Here is an 18,495-nt window from a genome sequence, read left to right as displayed (position 1 = left end):
AGTGTCTGCGTGTTTAATCCTGCTCTTAAACGCCTCACCTCGTTCAAAATCTGAGCTGGAAATAACTTAAGGATAAAGGACGCGTTATTCACAAAGATCGCCACTTCTGCCCAGCTGTGTTCATGCCCCTGAAAGTCGGTAGACTAGTTAGTCCGAGTCAATAACCGCTGACTGTACCCGATGGCAAATTGGAAATTGCTGGGTTCGGAAAACATAATCATCCGAGCACATCGTGGCTGCAAACGCCACTCCTTCGTTATTAATAATAAAGAAAGAAACTGAATCCGAGGCGTGGATGTTTAATTTGTTATTATGTAAGCTATTTGAAGAGTGATCATATGGTAATTGCTCATTAGTCTTGTATATTTATCGCTGCACCTTATGTCGAGGCCAGGGGAATTGTGCGGGGTTCATTCTCTCGTTTCAAGGATCAATTTCAGAGGCAATTTGTGAAACAGGACAGATCAAGTTAGGCCTGACGTTGGGTCTGTAACGGGGTCGGCCTACAGGTGCCACCTCACAGACATTCATTTTGCCCCCGACGAGATGCTCTTCGAAATGAAACTCCTCTGGCAGACGACGTGTTGACAAACTATCCAAATCCATCCTTTCAGAAGCCACTTCTTCCGACTTAAGAGATTCCAGCTCGATCAATTATTGACTTTGCGCGCTAATACCGAGCCTGTCCTCCGCTTATTCCCTCCCTCGGCCACTATTCACATTAGTGGTGTCAGCGGACGTAATTATACCTACTAATTGCAGATTAAAGGTTTTGGGTCAGTGGGGTCACTTGATAGGACCGACTACTCTTTTCAGTGGTGGATAATCGTTTCACGTTGCGCGCTAAATGTTTGATGCAGCGGGAGCTCGTTTCCAAATTGTCCAAAATTTACGCAAGAACCAAATTGTGCGTGGACTTGTGATGATTTATGAGGGAGTTTAGCCCCCGGACCGAGAGGGGCAGTTTCAGTTTAGATAAGAGGGTCACCAAAGGTCCCCACAATTGGCCCTTAACGCACAGCACGAACGTCTGGGAGAAGGATCTAATACGTGAGGGCCCACTTCAACTCATAACGCGCGCACGCTGTTTGAGTTCTGTCCAAAGTAATTATATTCATGTGACCTTAGTTTCAAATTGCACCTGATCGTCCTCAAACAAATGCCAGGATCTGAAAAGAAGAGCGCCTTGAATTTCTCAGACGTGAAACACCTAAATATTACGGAAGCGGCATGCGCGCTTTTGTTAGGAAGATGTCTTTACCCAGACTGCTTTACAGAAAATAATCCCCCACTCCACCTCCGCCTACAGCTTTTTATTATTTTCATTTTCATTTTTTTATGTAGTAATATGCACTTTCAAAATAAAAAGTGTCTTTTAATTTTATTTAACAAATTAAAATACAATACACCCACTGGAAGCTTTTAATTTGGTGAAGAAGATTTTTGGATATTGTAGCTTAAAAAAAACAAAACGTAATTTCAAAAATAAGATCAAAAATTATTTCCATGCACTAGCTTCTTTTAAGAGAGAGGGGTTGAAATCAAACGCATTTAAATTAATCAAATTGTGCCAGGCTCTAATGAGAAGCCTGTCCTGTCTCCTGTGTGTCCATGCAGACGCACACGAGGAGGGGGTGTATGTGTGGTGGGGGGGGAGTGCGCCAAATTTGTTTGCGGCGGATCAAGGCTCACCGCCTCCACTGCACTTTCTTTATCTTAATTCCAACTTGAAAAGATATAATTATCTAGTTTGAACAGGACTGCTATCAAATCCTTCTTTATAGGCAGGGTAGGGAAAAGCTCGAGTGGATTGTGAAGCTCTGAGCCGCTCGGTGTTGCCCGAGATAGGAGTAATGAAGTTGTGGAGTCCGGAGATACAAAGGGCATTAACCTCATTAGCATGAAACCTTTTCTTCTAACTATTGTGGGACCCTTTCAGTCCTCTAATCCCCCCTATTTCAAAGCTGGGTTTGTAATAAAGCTTTTAGGGGTTTTTTTCTCCAAAGCTAATGGTATTCTCTATAGATTTTTATTGCTGTTATAATCTATGGGCCGATTAAGAATTCCCTATATGCCATGTCCCCCCTCCTTCCTAACCCAAACCACAAAAACACCACTTTTTACTTTATGAAACAATTAAACAAACACGTGCACCTCCGCGAGAAACACCGAAGTTAGGTTTGCTGTGCTGTTCGCGAGGAAACAAACAAAAACCATCATAATCTAGTTTCAATTTGTTAAGATTTCTTTCTGCTTTCGTGGTTTTGTTGTTTGGTTTGTTTGTGTTTAAATGAGAAATCGTTTCCTGCATCTCTTTCTCTTTTTTAATGCGCCCACGGACTCCAAAAAAGAAGTCCTGTAATGTTTCCGCTCGGTCCAAAGCAGCAGCTTGCAGCACGATTGGAGCCTAAAAGACAAGATTTTAAACAAAGATCCCATTTTTTGCGGCACATTGCAACCTTCCCTTATCGCGTCGTGAGGGGTAGTCAGATTGTACTAAATTATGTCCAACCAAGCCCCCCTTGGATCCGTGGATTAAGAGATTAAAGTGGACCACTGGGCAATGCATCCCCTTTCCCCCCTCATATTACTCGCATGATAATTGCCCAAACTGATTTGCACTTTCACAAAAGCTTGTAGGGACTCTTTGTAGCCGGAGCGGAGCAGACGCTGCAGCTCCTGGAGGAAAAAAAATGCTTTCTATGTCAGACTGAGAAACAAATGCAGGGCTGAGGAAAACAAATTACATGCTGCAGAATTTTTCCTCTCTTTGTTTTTTAAATCATCCTATAAACGCCACATCAGCGCGCCTCGCTGTGCGCTAAATGATTGCGCATTTCCAAAAAAAGAAAAAAGAAAAAAAAACCTTAAGGTTGCTTTCCGTAATCAAAAGCCTATACTTTTACTGCGCGCGACATATTGATAAAACTTTATTGACAAAATATTGACAATTACATACTTCTTGGAAGTATACTTTGTGTTAAAATTGTAGCAAACTTAACACAAACACAAAAAGTATTTACATTCTGTAAAAGCGGGTTTAACAGAAACATTAACTTTTTTTTTAGCATTTCTGTACATGGAATAACGCTCAGTGCTTTTTTATTTTTGCTCTCTCTCCTGTCTTTGCTCAATTCTTGCTTTTTAGTCCTTCATTGCAACTTTCACTGGAGGGTCAAGTCCTGACAGAAGCCTGTGTGGGGGCCACAGCGACACATTGGTAAAGCTTTAGGTTAAAGGAATGTCCTGATACCTTCCCTTTAAGTACTTTGTCTGTGGTCTGATTCACTTATTTTTTATTTTTTTTATAGAAAGATGTCATTTTTTCATCGAAATTCCACTTTTCTTTCCTTAAAAAAAATTAAAAATAAACACCATAACGCAGCACCGCTACTTCATATGTTTTCACAATCACTTTTACACGAGAATCATTAATTAAAGACTGCACACATTGTAAAAAGGAAGAAGCACGACATCTCTCTGTTTGAAAATAGAGTTAGAAACAAAACTGATTATTCCTCTTTTTTGTTGTTATTGTTTCTGTTTTTCCTTGGTTTGCGAAAACTCGTCAAATTAAAAACAGCTACCAGGAAAAAAAAGAAGAAAAAAAAACTAGACCATGCATTTCAAGTTTTACAAAAAAAAAAAGCAGTTTGGTGTTTTGGTATATCTTACGTGGAAACGATTTTTTTTTTGTTTAAAAAAATAAGAGGAGGAAAAAATAATAATAAAAGCCTTCTGAAGTGCAAACGTCCAATGTGAGTTGGAGAAAAATATAATTAGGTGTTGGTTGTAGGTGGGGGAGGGTGGGGGAAGGGGGGTAGTAGTGGTGGTTGGTGCGAGAAAGGGTTCAGGTAGGTGGACTGACACACTGTCGGTCACATTTCCCTGGGTCACTCGGACTGACAGACCCGCGTGGTGACAGCAGTGTCAGTCGGGCTTGTCTCACCCTCAGCTGCCGGTCTCCGGAGATCTGAAATGTGACATTGGCTTTGTACCCTCTCACTTGTCTCTACACGGCATCCTGTATCCATGTCCTCCTTCATTCAGGCGCATAGTCTTTATTTTAATCGTCCGAAGTGACATCAATTTCCTCCGGGCTCGCCTGTTTAGTCGCCAGTCTCCACCGGTTTATGTGATGCGATCCTTTCTTCTTCTGCTGAGACTCCGAGCCCTCCTCTTCCAACTTCTGTCTCTTGAACTTCGTCCGTCGGTTCTGAAACCACACTTTTACCTGCATAGAGAAGGGGGGGGGGGGACCAGAAAAACCCGTATCAGTTTCACGAGATAAACCGCGATTGGCCAGTGCGTAAAACCAAGCGTGAATAGGATAGCATGGCTAAAAACAAGCAGAGAGTTCAGCAGAAATAACAATACTTTTTTAAAAAGGCAAAATGTGACCTGCACCTAAGGAAACAGCCGCCAGGATAAACAAACATCAATTATAGTTCCAGTACAGCACGAATACATGCCATTAAAAATCATGTCATTGTTAATTACTCCAATTATTCTTATTAACTCACATAAAAAAGAGCGACTTCCGCCTTAAAAAGGTCAAAACCCAATTCTATTAACAATATAACAGGACAGAGTCTTTTCCACATCACGCCTTAAAATTATCGGGAGGGAAAAAGGAAAATGAGACAAGGAGCTGTGACACAAATAGAATATTTTAATAAATAAGGTTCACTACTGTTTTAATGCGCGCAGAAACTTTGACGCCATACCCAAAGTAGGTCAGAAATGTATTTAATTTTTTTAGATTTTTTAAAACAAAAATGTCAGCATGTGGATGTCAAGAGAAATAAATGTCTCTGAGGCACGTTTAACATATATGTCCACACGCTCCTCTAAGTGGATTTGTTAATAATCGGTACCGTGGGGGGAATTAACAACATCTAAATCGATAAATTATCTGTTCCTGTTTTGTCGCTGTGCAGCCCTTTCAGCTCTTTAATGGTGACCGAGGTGCGTTTAATAAGCCTTCAGTGGGCTAATTGAAGTAGGTGACGGTTCATTTCTCCCTTCAGCTCCTCCAAAAGGCCCCGCCGTATAAAGGACACACAGCGGACAAAAGACAGCAGGCTGATGGGCTCAAACAGCATCTTAAATATGGCAGGGGGAATTCACTGAACCCGCCTCGCTCTTTGTATCTCCTACCCTATAAAATGGTTAACTGGTTAATTTGCCCTCCATTTTGAAAAGGCAACATTCTCTCCCCCCACCCCCCACCCCAAAACAAAGTAATTCAACCCCCTCCTGGAATGAGGTTAGGCCTACACAATGACGATCGACTGGCTCCAGCAGAAAGCCTCTGTCTTCAAATGACAACGTGGAAACGGTGTGCCACCTGATAATTTCGCGTTATTGTTTGGCAAATGATAAGCAAATGATAACATCCCGCTTTAGTGCCGCGCGTAAATACGCACACGTTTTACAGGCCTGATTGAAGGCTCCATGACGCACGGTACCACGTTAAAAAAAACCAAACACATAAAAAGTAACACACCGTCCTCCAGGACAAGCACCACGACACAGTCAGCTTCTATAATAATCAATAATAATCTCTCGAATTACTGTAAAATGAAAGTGGGGATTTCCTAAAAGCCAAAAACACGACACGACGCGCTGAGAAGCAGCACTGAAACAAAAAACACACACACAACGTGAGAGCAGGTGAGTGGAGAGAGAGAGAGGGCGGAATGTCGAGTAAAATCCAGTGCTTCTTACCTGAGTTTCTGTGAGGCTAAGGCTGTGGGCGAGCTGCTTTCTTTCTGCTCCCACCACATAATGGTTTTTCTCGAACGCGTGTTCGAGCCGCAGGAGTTGCGAAGGTGAAAACGCTGTCCGGATTCTTTTGGGCTTTCTGGCCAGCGCGTTGTGCAAAAGGAAGCTCTCTGGACTCGTTTCATTACCTGGAAGCGAGCAGAAAGTGAGGATCCTCAGTGACGTATTCAAATATATATGTATATTTTATAAGATGTTAACTATTCCATAAGAAACAACAGGCCTGGGCGCAGCTAGAGGACTGCAGTCTCCTGAGGGACTATAAAAGAGGACGATAATAAAGTCCAAAAAGAAGCTGGGCATTAGTCAATAAAAAGCCACACGCCGTATTTATGAAAGTGTGTGTGTGTGTGTTTAAATTAATCATTACTGAAGGTTTCTTCTTTTAATATCTGTCAGTCCTTCCGTGTGAAGAGAAGAGGGAAACAAATAAAGCAGACGTATAATCCTGGACTTAATTAAATTAGCTTTTTGTGAACAAACTGTAAATCGACAACACCCAAAACCAGCTTAGAAATTAAACTGAAAATACATTCCAGTAAAATAAAAAATAAAAATAGCGCTGTCACTTGCAGGAAAAACAAACCAAATCAAACAAATAAAAATAATATTCAGTAATAATATTATTAATAATAACGATCACATAAAAATACCACAAATATAGCACCCGAAATCAACAATAGAAAAGTTCTCAGGCCAAACCAACTTAAACAATAAATTTACAATTTACTCATATTTTGTCTGATGTCAGGTTCAGAAATTTAGAAACAGCATAATCATATAATTACACGTTTAGCTCAAATAAAAATGTATTTATTTCTTTTAAAAAAACAAAACTAAAAAAACTAAAAAACAAAAAACCTGCTGTAACAGGTTTAAACCGCAGACTAGCGAAATGCTTTCATTGCGTTTCTGGATATAGATCATGCGCTATATATAACCTGCAGACTACCGGTGTACAAACATGTCAGAATTTCAATTCGTAAAAAAACAACAACCCGTTAACACATACTCCAAAGCTGCAGGCGTCCTCACAAGCCCAGCCATAAATATTTCTTTGTTACAGATTATTTTTCTTTGTCCAAAATCGAAGAAATTCGTTACGAGGTCATTTCTTTTTACAGCTGCGACACCTTTAGAAACTACTTTTGGCACTTAACGACGCTTCACTTTAAAACTGTTCTGCTACAGCTACAAATATATATTTATATTTTTTTACACCACCTTGCTCTCAGCTTAACACAGTCTAAAAAAAACAAAAAAAACAAAAATGAAATAATAACAGAAAAGAAAATGCTACAGCCCGTAGTTGTTCGTGCGTAAAACTCATCCAAAGTCGAATACTTTGACAACTTACCTTGAAACCTGTGACCCAAGTACCTATATCTGTGTAATAACCAGGGGTAGAAAGTTGAGGGGTCTCTTTGCTGGCTGGCAAAAAGCGGGTGCGGACTGTGTGAGGATGAAAGCGGGTGAGCGGCCAGAGCGTGCGGCGGGGCAACCGGATGTACTGGAACGGTAGAGTTTGGCGGATGAGAGACCGCCTCGGCAAAAACCAAGTCCGGGTTAGAGTAGACGCCCCTGCCGCCGGAGTGAAAGCCGTTCAGAAATGGGTTCATCTGGCCGGAGTTTGCATAGCTGAGAGCCGCTGGCCTGATGGGCTCCTCGGAGCGGGACGCCGGTATCGGATTATCCTTCGCCACTAAAGACTCTATAGTAAAACACCTCTTGGGTGTAGGTTGAAACATGGTCTGATAGTCCAGATTCCCCAGTTTAGGTTAAAGTTGTCGTAGGCGCTCTTGCTTGAAAAATACTCCACACCCAAGGAAAAAAAGGGGAAAGTTTCTGCGCAGTAAACAAGTTGGGAAAGGGCGGCGGGCAGTGTCGAAGAAGCCAAAAAATAAAAAGTGCTCGGCTACTCCCAGACTAATCCATGGATGTGATCGTTTTCCTCGCCGGCTTCGTGCAGGCAGATTTGTTAGTTCATGAGCCTAATTAGCGCTGCAGCCCCATAAACAGCTTCCTCTGAAGGCTGTAATGGCATGGTGATTGGTCGCTGCCGCTGCTGCTCGCCTTAAGGTGGAGAAGGGGGAAGACGCTTAAAAAGTGCGTCAATGGGAAGCAGGGGCGCGGAGAGGCGGACTCGAACGCGCAACACGGAACGGATTCGTTCAGAGAAGAGCCCCCCGCGTGCACGCACACATGCCCGCACGCGCACATGTAGACACACAGACACATGCATCCACTCGTGCGCACATATCTCCAGGACATTTAACACATTCAACTAACCAGTAGAAAAGGTAGCCTGCTTATTTGCATTTAGTGTCTACGACAGATTCAGGCAGATCTTTAAAGTGTGTGTGCTGTTACTACTAGAGGTGATTACTTTAAAATATGCAAAAACAATGTGGCGGCAACACATCAGCTCTGTTTGACTCTGTTTTTGGGATGCTAATGGTATGGAATAAATTGAATTTTTCAGCAGCCGCTTATTTGCGCCATTAGTCGGTTTTAATTTATTTTTCCATATTTTCCTGTTTTCTTTTTGTTTATTTATTTATTTGTGACTGGACATTTGTAGAAAATTCTTTTTTTTTCGTTGCTGCTTGTTTCCATTTGTCCCGATTCTAGGATCAACATTAGTATGAGTTCTATACTGACACGCTTACATTTGTGCAGAATGGTTTGTCGAAGACGCAGACGCGCTTAAGCTCAGATTTAGAGGTGCTTCTGCTTTTTTTTTATCTAGTGTGCGGGACACGATCCTGAAACAGTCAGTGTTCAGTAACACTGATGTGTCGCTGTGTGTTAGACGGTGAGAGCTGTTTATTAGAGTAGTGTACCTGTGCGAGTGCGACCTGTCACCCCTGCATGCAGATCAGCGGCTGACGGCAGCAGCACGAAGCTGCAGCCATGTCCGCGCACAGCGGGCCTTCACAAAGAAATAATACACACTTGGAGTCCGCGCAGGCTGCTGACAAGTGAACTGATGCATCCCCCGAAATGAGAAAATGATGTATTGCCTACCGACAGCCTACGTCCAAATGTTTGGAGATTATTTCATCATTTTATGCCTTTTTTTGTTTTTGTTCATTTTAATTTTTTGGCCGCTGCTTGTAAGCTGATACATGTTTCAAGGAAAGTTTCCAACCAAATACATATAATCAGAATAACTCCACTTATTATTATTATTAAATTATTATTATTATTATTACTCACATGGAGTTTAGGCTTTGCTCATTTATGCGGGTCCCTGAAATTAAATGTGGCCTATAAAAATATACTGGAGCACTGAATGGGCTTCTCAGCGCTATCAGAGCACCAACATGCCCACACACATACACCACACACACCATCTTGTTTAAGATGTTAAAAAACACATTCCAGTTTATTATTTTCAATACCTGGAGGAATCTCCCAGAGGTGGATAGTTTTTTATTCAATTCGCTTATACAGCTCAGATAGAGGCTTTTGGTTTGCATTAAATATCAGCCTATTATTTTTACTGTTATTATTATTATTATTATTACTATTACTTTTATTATCATCATCATCATCATTATTATATAGTAGCTCAAATCGGGGAGCCAAATTAAAAATGCCAACGCAGTTTTGTTGTTGGGACAACAAACTCCCGCCCTGCTGAGGGTGTTTTCTTACTTTATAGCTCCAGCAGCATGTTACTGGTTTTGTAATTGCCTCCTTTCTGACCACCTTCTGCTTGTTTATATTTTTACTGAGTTTTATACCCTCAGTTAACTGATGATCTTAGGCATGAACCAACACGTTTCCCGTTTTCAGATGTAACGCGTCTTCTTTCTGGTGTTTTACCGACATCTAGTGGTTACAGAAAGAAAGGCTTTACAAAGTTCAGATCGCCAGCGTCGTACGGTTGTAGCCTCCACAAGCAGTTTTGAATTATTATTATCTTGTTTGCCAGGCCAGCAGTCTGACCGCTCCTAAATATTTGGGCATACATGTTTCAGTTTCAGCCTCAAGGTAGCCAAGAAGTTCTGGATTACGATGCAGCATCCCCATGTGTTGTTTATACATTAGCAGTGATGTGGGATTAATTTAGAAACCAGAAACCAAAATCTAAACGACAAGCTTCATCATGTGCAAGTATCAACATAGTTGCTTTACTCATTTAAATTAAGTATTGAAACGCATTTGCAAGCAGGCTTTATTTCTAAAATGTATGTTCATAAGGTTATCTGTGGCTTTATTGATCTAAACTAGGCAAAGCTAAGGACAGCATACTCTAACATTTTTTATATCCCATTGAAGACAAAGAGAACATACTCCTGGTGAGCATTGTCTTTATTAATAAAGGCTTTATCTGTTCACATGCAACCTGGTGTGATACCATTGATTGCAGCAAGATAGAAGCACGCACTGGATATGAAGCCAGACCATTTCAATACTCTATGCATGCACAAAATGTAAATTCCACTAGTTCTTTAACAGGTTAGAAAGCATCTCATATTAGATGGAAGAGCTGAAATAACTGAAGCATGTGACACGATTCCTAGTCACCATCAGCCATTAGAAGAGTTGTAGATCTGTGCCATAACATCTATGCAAGGTACAGTCAATAAAAGAGGCAGTTGGTGGTACACTGAGTTTGCATTGAATATTGTAGCAGGTTCACTGGTTTGCATGTAGGTCGGATTAACTTCACTAAGGTAAGAACATTTCCAACCACTGGGGGTTACAGTAATGCTTCACTGAAACCTAAGTGAACACAAGTTCATTGGTTAATGGTGTTTAGAAGGTGAGGAGGTTCCGGTTCAAAACTGCAGGTCAAAATAAAAATAAAACAAAATCACTTCCCAGGAAACTGCATTCTACAAATACTCAAATCAAAGGTATTTTTTGGCCACCAATGAAACACTGTGGCCAACAGTGATGTGGTATTTCTGATTATTATAATTATTATTATTTTAAATCATTTTTTATTGATTGAGCCATGAGCTGAGGTTCAGCGGCGAACGGTGGTCCAGCCATCATCATCTGTCTCGTTTTTGGTGCGGCGAAGGTTTTCTTTGTCAGTACGCCAGCCCTTCTCTCCATCAGCGTCACGATCACGGTCCCGTCCCGGTTCTCTGTTTCGGTCCCTGTCGCGCTCCTCACGTTTATCCTCACCTCCACGACGCCAAGAACCACCTGTGGGGAACAAAGATGTTTCGTAGAAAATATTCCAGCAACGGAAGTTTTTATGTTTTAACTTTGGAAGTTTCGTGTGTCCAAAGTGGATGATTTCTTTAAATTAAAAAAATAAAAAATAAAAAGCTTATGTAGCAGAGCATGTATCAATGGGTTTGCAGTGCCCTCTGCTGGCTGAATAAGTTATCTTCACGTTGAAATTTTTGACAGTCAGAAGATGAGCTCAGTGGATTGAGGATGGAGAGTTGGATCAGGGACACCAGCGTCTACAGCGTTTTAAATCTCTCTCAACTGTGATTACTTTTTATTTGATTTCAGGAAGATAAAAACCATGGTGATGTTGTGCACATCAGTTTTCTTTTAACATCTCTTAACAACAAAAGTGTTTGGGAGCAAACCATACTAGTTTTGGAATCAAAATGTTCTCCATTCAAGCTTGATATTTGATTATTATTAATAAAAGCAGAGCTTAAATTATTGGTAAATCTATGCAGTTTTTTTTAATTGTTTATTTACATTTCATACAGCAATTTTCTGAAACAAAGTTAACATTTGTGCATAAAATAAATTACTTAGATCACACTTAATGAGATCAAACCCAGCAAAGACACTGAAAGCAAGTCTAAAACATGCTCTGCTCACCATCATCAGGATCTCTGGGTGGGCCTCTGTTGTCACGATCATCACGGCGATCTCTATCACGAGGGTCTCTATTGCGGCGATCATCACGGTCACGTCGATCGTCTCGATCGCGTCGATCGTCTCGATCACGTCGATCATCGCGGTCTGCCTCCTCTCTGCGAGATTCTCTCCAGCTGCTTCCCTCATCAGTACCCCCTCTTCTCCAGATACCATCCTCTCTGTGAACGCACAGTGACACCAATTAGAAACTCTGCCAACAACTACCTGAAAAGCAAATTGTCACATCCTCCACGGTGCTACGAATAACTCAGCATACAGGCATAGATCTATTAGCCCCACCTGTTTGGACGACGGTCTCTGTTGCGGTCGCTGGATCTTTCGTCTCCTTCGCCATCATCTCCATCATCATGGGGGCCACCCCGGGGAGGTCCCCAACTTTCCTCTCTGGCCTTCTCTCGCTCACGCCACCCCCCTATATCAGAGGTGTTCATTATCATCATTTTATTAAGACTTGACATTTAGGCACAGACCAGCTGCCTGGCTGTTGGATAACAAGACTTTTCTATTATTTACTGATAGCCAATTGGCTACAGACTTACCAGGTCGGCCCAGTGGTTTCCAAGGTTTGGCGTCATCATCACCACAATGTGGCCCATCATCCATACCTCTTCTTCCAACTCTGTCATCATCTCCTCTTCTGGGGCCCCAGTCGTCATCAGCTCCACGCCTGGGTCCCCTGGAGTCATCCATGCCTCTACGAGGACCTCTGTCATCATCAAAGCCACGTCTAGGACCTCGGTCGTCATCTCCACCACGCCTTGGACCACGATCATCGTCGAAACCTCTGCGTGGACCACGGTCATCATCCAACCCTCTGCGAACAGGGCGGTCTTCATCGTCACCACGGCGTGGGCCTCGTTCATCGTCAAAGACCCTACGGGGACCTCTGTCCTCTCCGCTTCTACGAGGACCATCTCGTCTGAAAGGTAACTCTTTCTCCTCCTTGTCATCGTCCTGTCTCCAAGTCCTAAGGAGCACACAGTTGTTGTTAGAGAAGCCATTCCTAGCTGAGTCGGCATTACAAGAAGAAAAGCAGGAACTAAGTGTTGGTGACACACACCTGTCTGGTACAGGACGACGCCACTCTGAATCCCCACCCTCTGTGCGTCGTCTCCATCCTCCATCCTCCTTTTAACAGAATCACATGATACTTCAAAATTACTCACAGTCCTGTAGACCATATTATCCTTACACAGCCCATCCCAGCCATCTTGGGGTAAGCAAAAGCAACTTATTAAAAAACAGATCCAAACCTTTGGCTTCTCCTCCTGTGGGACCTTTCTCTCCTCCTCACGGCGTCGTTCTCGCTCCTCAATCTCCTGCTGACGAAGACGCTGCTTCCGCTCTTGCTCCTCAAGCTTTCGTAGACGCTCCTGGTACTCCCTCTCCTCCTCCTCTCGCTGCTCTTGTTCCAGGCGTTCACGCTCTTCACGCTCTATTAAAAAAAAAAAAATTTAAAATCCTTCCTGGTTCTCTGTGGAATATGAGCTCCTGTCCTAACTTTATGAGGACAGGTTGGATCACGGATTCGTGATTGTACAAACCTTTCTTGAGCTGCTCCTCATGAATACGCTGTGCCTCTTCTTCTTTTTCCCGGTAGTAAGCATTACGCCTGTCCTCTTTGCGCTGTCTCTTTCTGTCTTCCAGGCGCGTCTTCCTTTCCTCTATCAAGCGCTCTTGGAAAGCCTTCAGTTTTTCCTTTAAAAGGCACAGAAGTGAAGCTGAAAGCACTGCTTCAGTCCTCATAGTCAGCTAATGCTCAGAGATTGACTAAGCAGTCTTACCTCATAAATGAAGCTACGAGCAGCTGTTATTTTGGACAGGAAGTTCTCTTTGTCCTCCATCATCCTGGACATGCGCTTCTTGTGCTCCAGAGCCTTCTCCCGTTCAACTTTCATGGTACTAATCTACATAAAGAGAAGAACAACTTGTTACATTCCAGATGCTCAGATGTTTTACATTCGTTTTTATCTCTTTATGTAAAGCGCTTTTTTCCTGCCCACTTACCCTCTCCTCCTCCTGGAGCTCCCACAGTTCCATATCCTTGACACGCTGCTCCTCATAAGCTTTTTTGATCAGGGGAATCTCCTCAAGACGCTTTGCCCTCTCAAAATAGTCAATCTGAAGAGAGATAAAACTTAGGGCCCAGTACATATTTAAGTTATCAATACTTCTACTGATTTAATACCATTACCTTTTTCTCCTGGTTCTTCAGACGCTCCTGAAGTTCTTTCTTCTCCTTCTCCAGCTGCTCCACCTGTTTAGCCATGATGAAGTCAGGGTCCAGTTCTTCCAGGTCCTGCAACAAAACCAGTTTGTTAGATCTACATTAAAAATGTAATCCATGTGAAACTTACCCAGATCAAGTTGATTATGGCTACATTTCATCACCTCAATGTCGATATCCTTGAAAGCCTTTGCTCCAAGTTCAGTCTTCTTGATCTGCTCCAAGCGCTCACGGGCATTCTTCTTCTTGATCTGCTTGTGCTCCTCCATGATGCGCTCCTTCTCCCTTTCTTTGGCCTCCTGCCGCAGACGCTCCTCCTCTGCCTTGCGAACCTTCTGCATCTCAGCCTCCCGCTGTTCTAGCTCCTCCTTCTCACGCTGAATGTTTAAGCTCTCCAGACGCTCCTTGCGCTCTTCGATGGTCTGTCTACGAGCCAGGATGCGCTGGTGATCCTTGCGGGCACTTTTCAGGTAGGCAGCGATGGCCTGTTGGTTATGCTCCTCTCGCTCTTGCTAAGAAAGAATAATTAAAAAAATAAATAAGATGCACTTGAATTCAAACAAAGGCATAACATGAGTAATGTTTTAAATATAACATGAAAAATACCGTCACTGGATGTACATTAATAAAGGGGGGGGGCGCTGTATATTAGGTGCCTCTGGTCACTGTGTATCGGTTAGAGGTTGAACTCACCAGGATGGAGGCAGGCTTGATGACCTGTATGGCTTTAGCCAAAGATGCAGACATGGCAGTGAGCTGGTTCCTTATCTGCTCTGACGGCATGTTCTGCAGGAAAGGTCCAACAGGAGCATCCTCTTTGGTCGAGTAGTTCAGATCAGAGCCGAAGCTCAGAGTTTTAGAGGTGTGGTCTATTCTGACCTACAAGACAAAAAGAAATGTTAGATAATCTACAAAAACGCAGCATGTTACTTCAGTAATAGCTCACATCCCTGTTTCTGGACCATCAGTGATGTCAGTGTCTCTACCAATGTGAGTCTTACCTGCAGATCACAATGCCGTGCAGCATCTACAATGGAGCGCTCCAGCTGGAAGGCGTCCACAAATGGAACCAGAGAGGCCAGACGACTGAACTCGATGCTTTGATAGATCTGTGCAACCTAAAATTTAAAAAATGAAGACAATTACACCCATTTCAGGGTAGAAGTGATTTAGAAAAAAAGATTAACCAGAAGAGAGAGAGGATTACCTGTTGCAAGAGCCTCAGGATGGTGTTACTCTGCAGATGTGGGACATACTGCTGAAGATCAGGTTCCTTCTCAGCCTGATCTCTCACCCAGTTTAACACCTAGAAGAGTAGGAAATTACAAGCAACAAGAAATGTTAATTAAATGAATAAACTTCAAGCTGTATGTAAGAAAATGAACTGAACGACAGCTCCTTGTAATTATTACGTTTGCTGCTGCCACATGAAGCTGGACAGTTTACCTTGGTCACTCTCCCGCTCAGCTTCAGAGGATGAAAGTCGACCTCAAGCCAGTTGTAAAGTTCTTTCACATCAGTTACAACATACTGCAGCAAGTTAAATCTAACCTAAAACACAAAAATCATACATTTGACAAAAAATTTAAAACAAATTAAAGAACAGATAAAAACAAAAAACTATATTCTTAAAAGGGTGTGAAGATTTCTCTCTCTTCTTGAGCACATAGTGTACCATATCATTAATGAGACTTTGGCGGGTTGGTGGAGACTGCAGGGCAAGGAGGGTAGCTAGCCTTCGGTGTTTCTCAACAATGATGCCATCCATGTCAAGCAAGCGAGCAATATCGGTACGCTCAGGGGTGATGGGAATAGATAGCGTAGCCAGGAGGACTCGGGTAGACATCCTGAAAATTGAAAGTAAATTTCAATACATATTTGGTCATGATCAAATTTTAAAAACAAAAACAAACAAACACTGGTGCATTTATCCACAAGGAATTAATGGAATACCGCTGCATCTCCTCTTGGGTCAGATTCTTTCGCATCTCCCTGGACAGATGATAGAGCCGGTGAAGTGTGCAGGCATGGAAGAGAGCGTTTCCAGATTTCCAGAATACAGTAGACACCTTGTTGTAGTAGTTGGCCATCAGCTGTGGTTTGGGAGGCTTCTTGGAAAGAGCAAACAGGCCATGGATGTCCTCAACAGCCTTGAATGCTTCCTGAGAGGAAAAAGAATAATTGCATTAGTACCATTAATTTTACATTCATCATGTTTCAAAGCTACTATAATATTATACATTGCCAGCTGCACATTACAGCATCCCACAACAGTGGAGGCAACCGATCTGAAAATGCTTGTGTAGTTGTTGAAGAGTGTTAGGTAGACTAACCTGCCACAGCTCCATGCTTATGGCGCTGTCCAGCTGCACCAGACGTGTCTCCAGGTGCATGGACTGACTTTCAGGGTTGTTCAGATTGATGGCAGTGCTCTGGTTGTGATGGCGCTGGATCTGACCCAGATGCATGCGCAGGTTGTCACAGAGCTTACGAAATTCTGCCTTGCGGGTGTACTGAAGGCAAAACTTGAATGCTGCAGGGAAGGTAGGATTTTAGAGCCTCGTACTTAAAGGTTTTAACTGTAAAAATGTTTGCAGTTGCAAAACTATTCAGTTATTTAATATTAATAGTAACAACAACAACAATAACTGTTCACTTTGACAATTAATTTAATCTGTTACATTATATCTTATTACATCGCATTGCTTTGCGTAACTGCTGTAATACCTTGAGGATTAGCTAATCCTAGACTCACAGCAAACAGACTTGAAATACATTTCTGAATAATAATTAAATGACTTCATTGGGAAAGATTTTTGTTTTATAAAAGATACTATACATGCATTGGTGTTAATTAACATCCATATACAGAAAACGATTAAAAATACAAAAACTTTATATTAAGATGGTAGTAAGCAGCCTGGAATATTGACTTAGGACTAGAACATGACATCATGAAAACAGACAGTATTTAAAAAGTAATTTGATGCATGTCCCTACCTTGCTGTGCAATGTCATGGTATAGACGCTCCACCTTGGAGTTGTTTCTCAGCAGGTCAAGGCACTGGCGGTAGGACTCCCACAAGAACTTCACCCACGGAGTGAGGAGCAGGCGATCAGTACGATCTTGAGTGTCCTCTCCACTCACAGCACTCAGGAGCACGCTAAAATCAAAGCAAGTTTCACATTAGTCCAGTTTATTTGTTTAATTGAAAGAAAAAAAAAAACAAATCAAAATTTAAAGTTAAATCAAACACCAGCCCTAAGAAATGAATTAAGTCATTTGTTAAACAGCTGATTTACTATATAAAAACTTAAGCAGCATCACCTTTCTGGGGTCTGGATGTTATCCAGATCTTCGATGTCCAGGACCATTTGCTGGGACTCCTCCTTGGCTGTCTCAGTCTTCTCCTCTGCCAGCTTCAGGTAGGCCCTAACCACATCCTCCAAAGACTTGATGTTCACCTGGAAACAGAAAGCGCTTACATTTAGACTAAACTGCTATTTTGCATAAATTATTTTGTGTGTGCAAAAATCACAGATTTTTTCTTGCAGACCTGCTGGCAGATGTTCTTGTACTGGTAGAGACCCTCCTTGGCCAGGTGACTCTTGCGAAGATCGACGCAGAGCTCCAGATATTTGAGCATAATGGGCTCGTGGATCTTCTGCCATGTTCGGTGTTTCTTGCTTTTGATGACATCGTACAAGACATCCAAGGCCGGCTGCTTCTTGCCAACCTCAAGAAATTCTGCGCAAACATGTTAAAATAATATAAGTCAACAATAAACGCGTCAAGTCCCGCATCATTAAAAAAAAAAAAAGCAAACGCTTCACACACCGTGACAAGCTAGAGCCGGCTGATTAGGCCGCTGTTGGTGCGTCGGTGATAGTAGGATCTACTTACAGCACCGATTCCCAGGCAGCGTTAACAACACCGTAAAGCTACGTGGAAGGTTAACAGCTCTCTGGCAGTCACTTACTTTTCTAAAAAGTCTTTCTTTTGTAATTTAAAAATCTGCGTAGACTGTTGGCTACATACCAACGTAGCTTCACAATTTCGATATGGCTTCCCCGCCATCCGGCTAGCGTTAGCAGTTAGCCCGGCCGGCTAACAACAACGAGTCACCAACGGCTAATGCCAGCTAACCCTTCGCCCAGTAGTTAGCATGGATGTGGCCCATCTGTTAAAACACGAAGCCGTTTGTATACTCACCGTTCGCTCGTTTCAGAGCATTCTCTGGCCGCTGAAAATACGCCGGCATGTCGATGACCTTTTAGCAAAGCTCAAAATTGGTTGACTTGGATTAATTTTAAGAAATTTTACCAGTCCATCAAAGCCACGCACTCACCCTGTGCAACGGTGCTGGCTGAGAAAGGAACAACCTCGTGAGTAGCCTTGGTAGGGTTGCCAGTTGCGTCACGTGTTATCCCTCCCCCCCAATCCCATACTGTGTGCGCCGCATCGATGAGGCGGTGAAAGGAAATAAAGACAATTAACTTAATACAACGTACAGTTCAGTAGTTTTGTTATTATTTTTATTTCACTTTTATCATTTGTAAACACACCCTTTTCACATCTGGTAGACCTTTTTGGATATGCAAGCACATAAGAC

The 18,495-nt window shown here is 42.4% G+C and overlaps 2 protein-coding genes across 2 annotated transcripts; both read right to left on the bottom strand.

Moving 5' to 3' along the window:
• Positions 1-2,914: 2,914 nt before the first annotated feature.
• On the bottom strand, positions 2,915-7,863 carry emx2 (empty spiracles homeobox 2). Its single transcript, XM_026191178.2, has 3 exons — positions 7,145-7,863; positions 5,731-5,915; positions 2,915-4,234 (listed from the first exon to the last, which is right to left on the bottom strand). Exons 1-3 carry the CDS (start codon positions 7,533-7,535, stop codon positions 4,067-4,069), a joined length of 744 nt encoding a protein of 247 aa, XP_026046963.1. The 5' UTR covers positions 7,536-7,863; the 3' UTR covers positions 2,915-4,066.
• A 2,226-nt stretch (positions 7,864-10,089) lies between these two features.
• Positions 10,090-18,274, bottom strand: eif3s10 (eukaryotic translation initiation factor 3, subunit 10 (theta)). Its single transcript, XM_026190055.2, has 22 exons — positions 18,096-18,274; positions 17,440-17,630; positions 17,211-17,347; positions 16,883-17,046; positions 16,216-16,415; positions 15,836-16,044; positions 15,558-15,729; positions 15,329-15,433; positions 15,090-15,188; positions 14,884-15,000; positions 14,576-14,761; positions 14,047-14,394; positions 13,850-13,954; positions 13,663-13,776; positions 13,440-13,562; positions 13,200-13,353; positions 12,909-13,090; positions 12,716-12,783; positions 12,195-12,622; positions 11,935-12,067; positions 11,596-11,813; positions 10,090-10,953 (listed from the first exon to the last, which is right to left on the bottom strand). The coding sequence occupies exons 1-22, from the start codon at positions 18,142-18,144 to the stop codon at positions 10,769-10,771; spliced, it is 3,687 nt and encodes a 1,228-aa protein (XP_026045840.1). The 5' UTR covers positions 18,145-18,274; the 3' UTR covers positions 10,090-10,768.
• Positions 18,275-18,495: the final 221 nt, after the last annotated feature.

Source organism: Astatotilapia calliptera, chromosome 13, assembly GCF_964374335.1.
Source record: "Astatotilapia calliptera chromosome 13, fAstCal68.1, whole genome shotgun sequence".
Classification (NCBI taxonomy): domain Eukaryota; kingdom Metazoa; phylum Chordata; class Actinopteri; order Cichliformes; family Cichlidae; genus Astatotilapia; species Astatotilapia calliptera.
This window is presented reverse-complemented; position numbering and strand designations above follow the sequence as displayed.

Bases quoted from the DNA above. Each gene is read 5' to 3' on its own strand.
- emx2 (XM_026191178.2), bottom strand. From the start codon at position 7,535: ATGTTTCAACCTACACCCAAGAGGTGTTTTACTATAGAGTCTTTAGTG. The intron at 5,916-7,144 runs GTAAGTTGTCAA...GCTCGCTTCCAG, and splicing joins CTTGGGTCACAGGTTTCAAG to GTAATGAAACGAGTCCAGAG. The intron at 4,235-5,730 runs GTAAGAAGCACT...TTCTCTATGCAG, and splicing joins TTAGCCTCACAGAAACTCAG to GTAAAAGTGTGGTTTCAGAA.
- eif3s10 (XM_026190055.2), bottom strand. From the start codon at position 18,144: ATGCCGGCGTATTTTCAGCGGCCAGAGAATGCTCTGAAACGAGCGAAC. The intron at 13,563-13,662 runs GTAAGTGGGCAG...CTCTTTATGTAG, and splicing joins AGCTCCAGGAGGAGGAGAGG to ATTAGTACCATGAAAGTTGA. The intron at 13,354-13,439 runs GTAAGACTGCTT...TGCCTTTTAAAG, and splicing joins CTCGTAGCTTCATTTATGAG to GAAAAACTGAAGGCTTTCCA.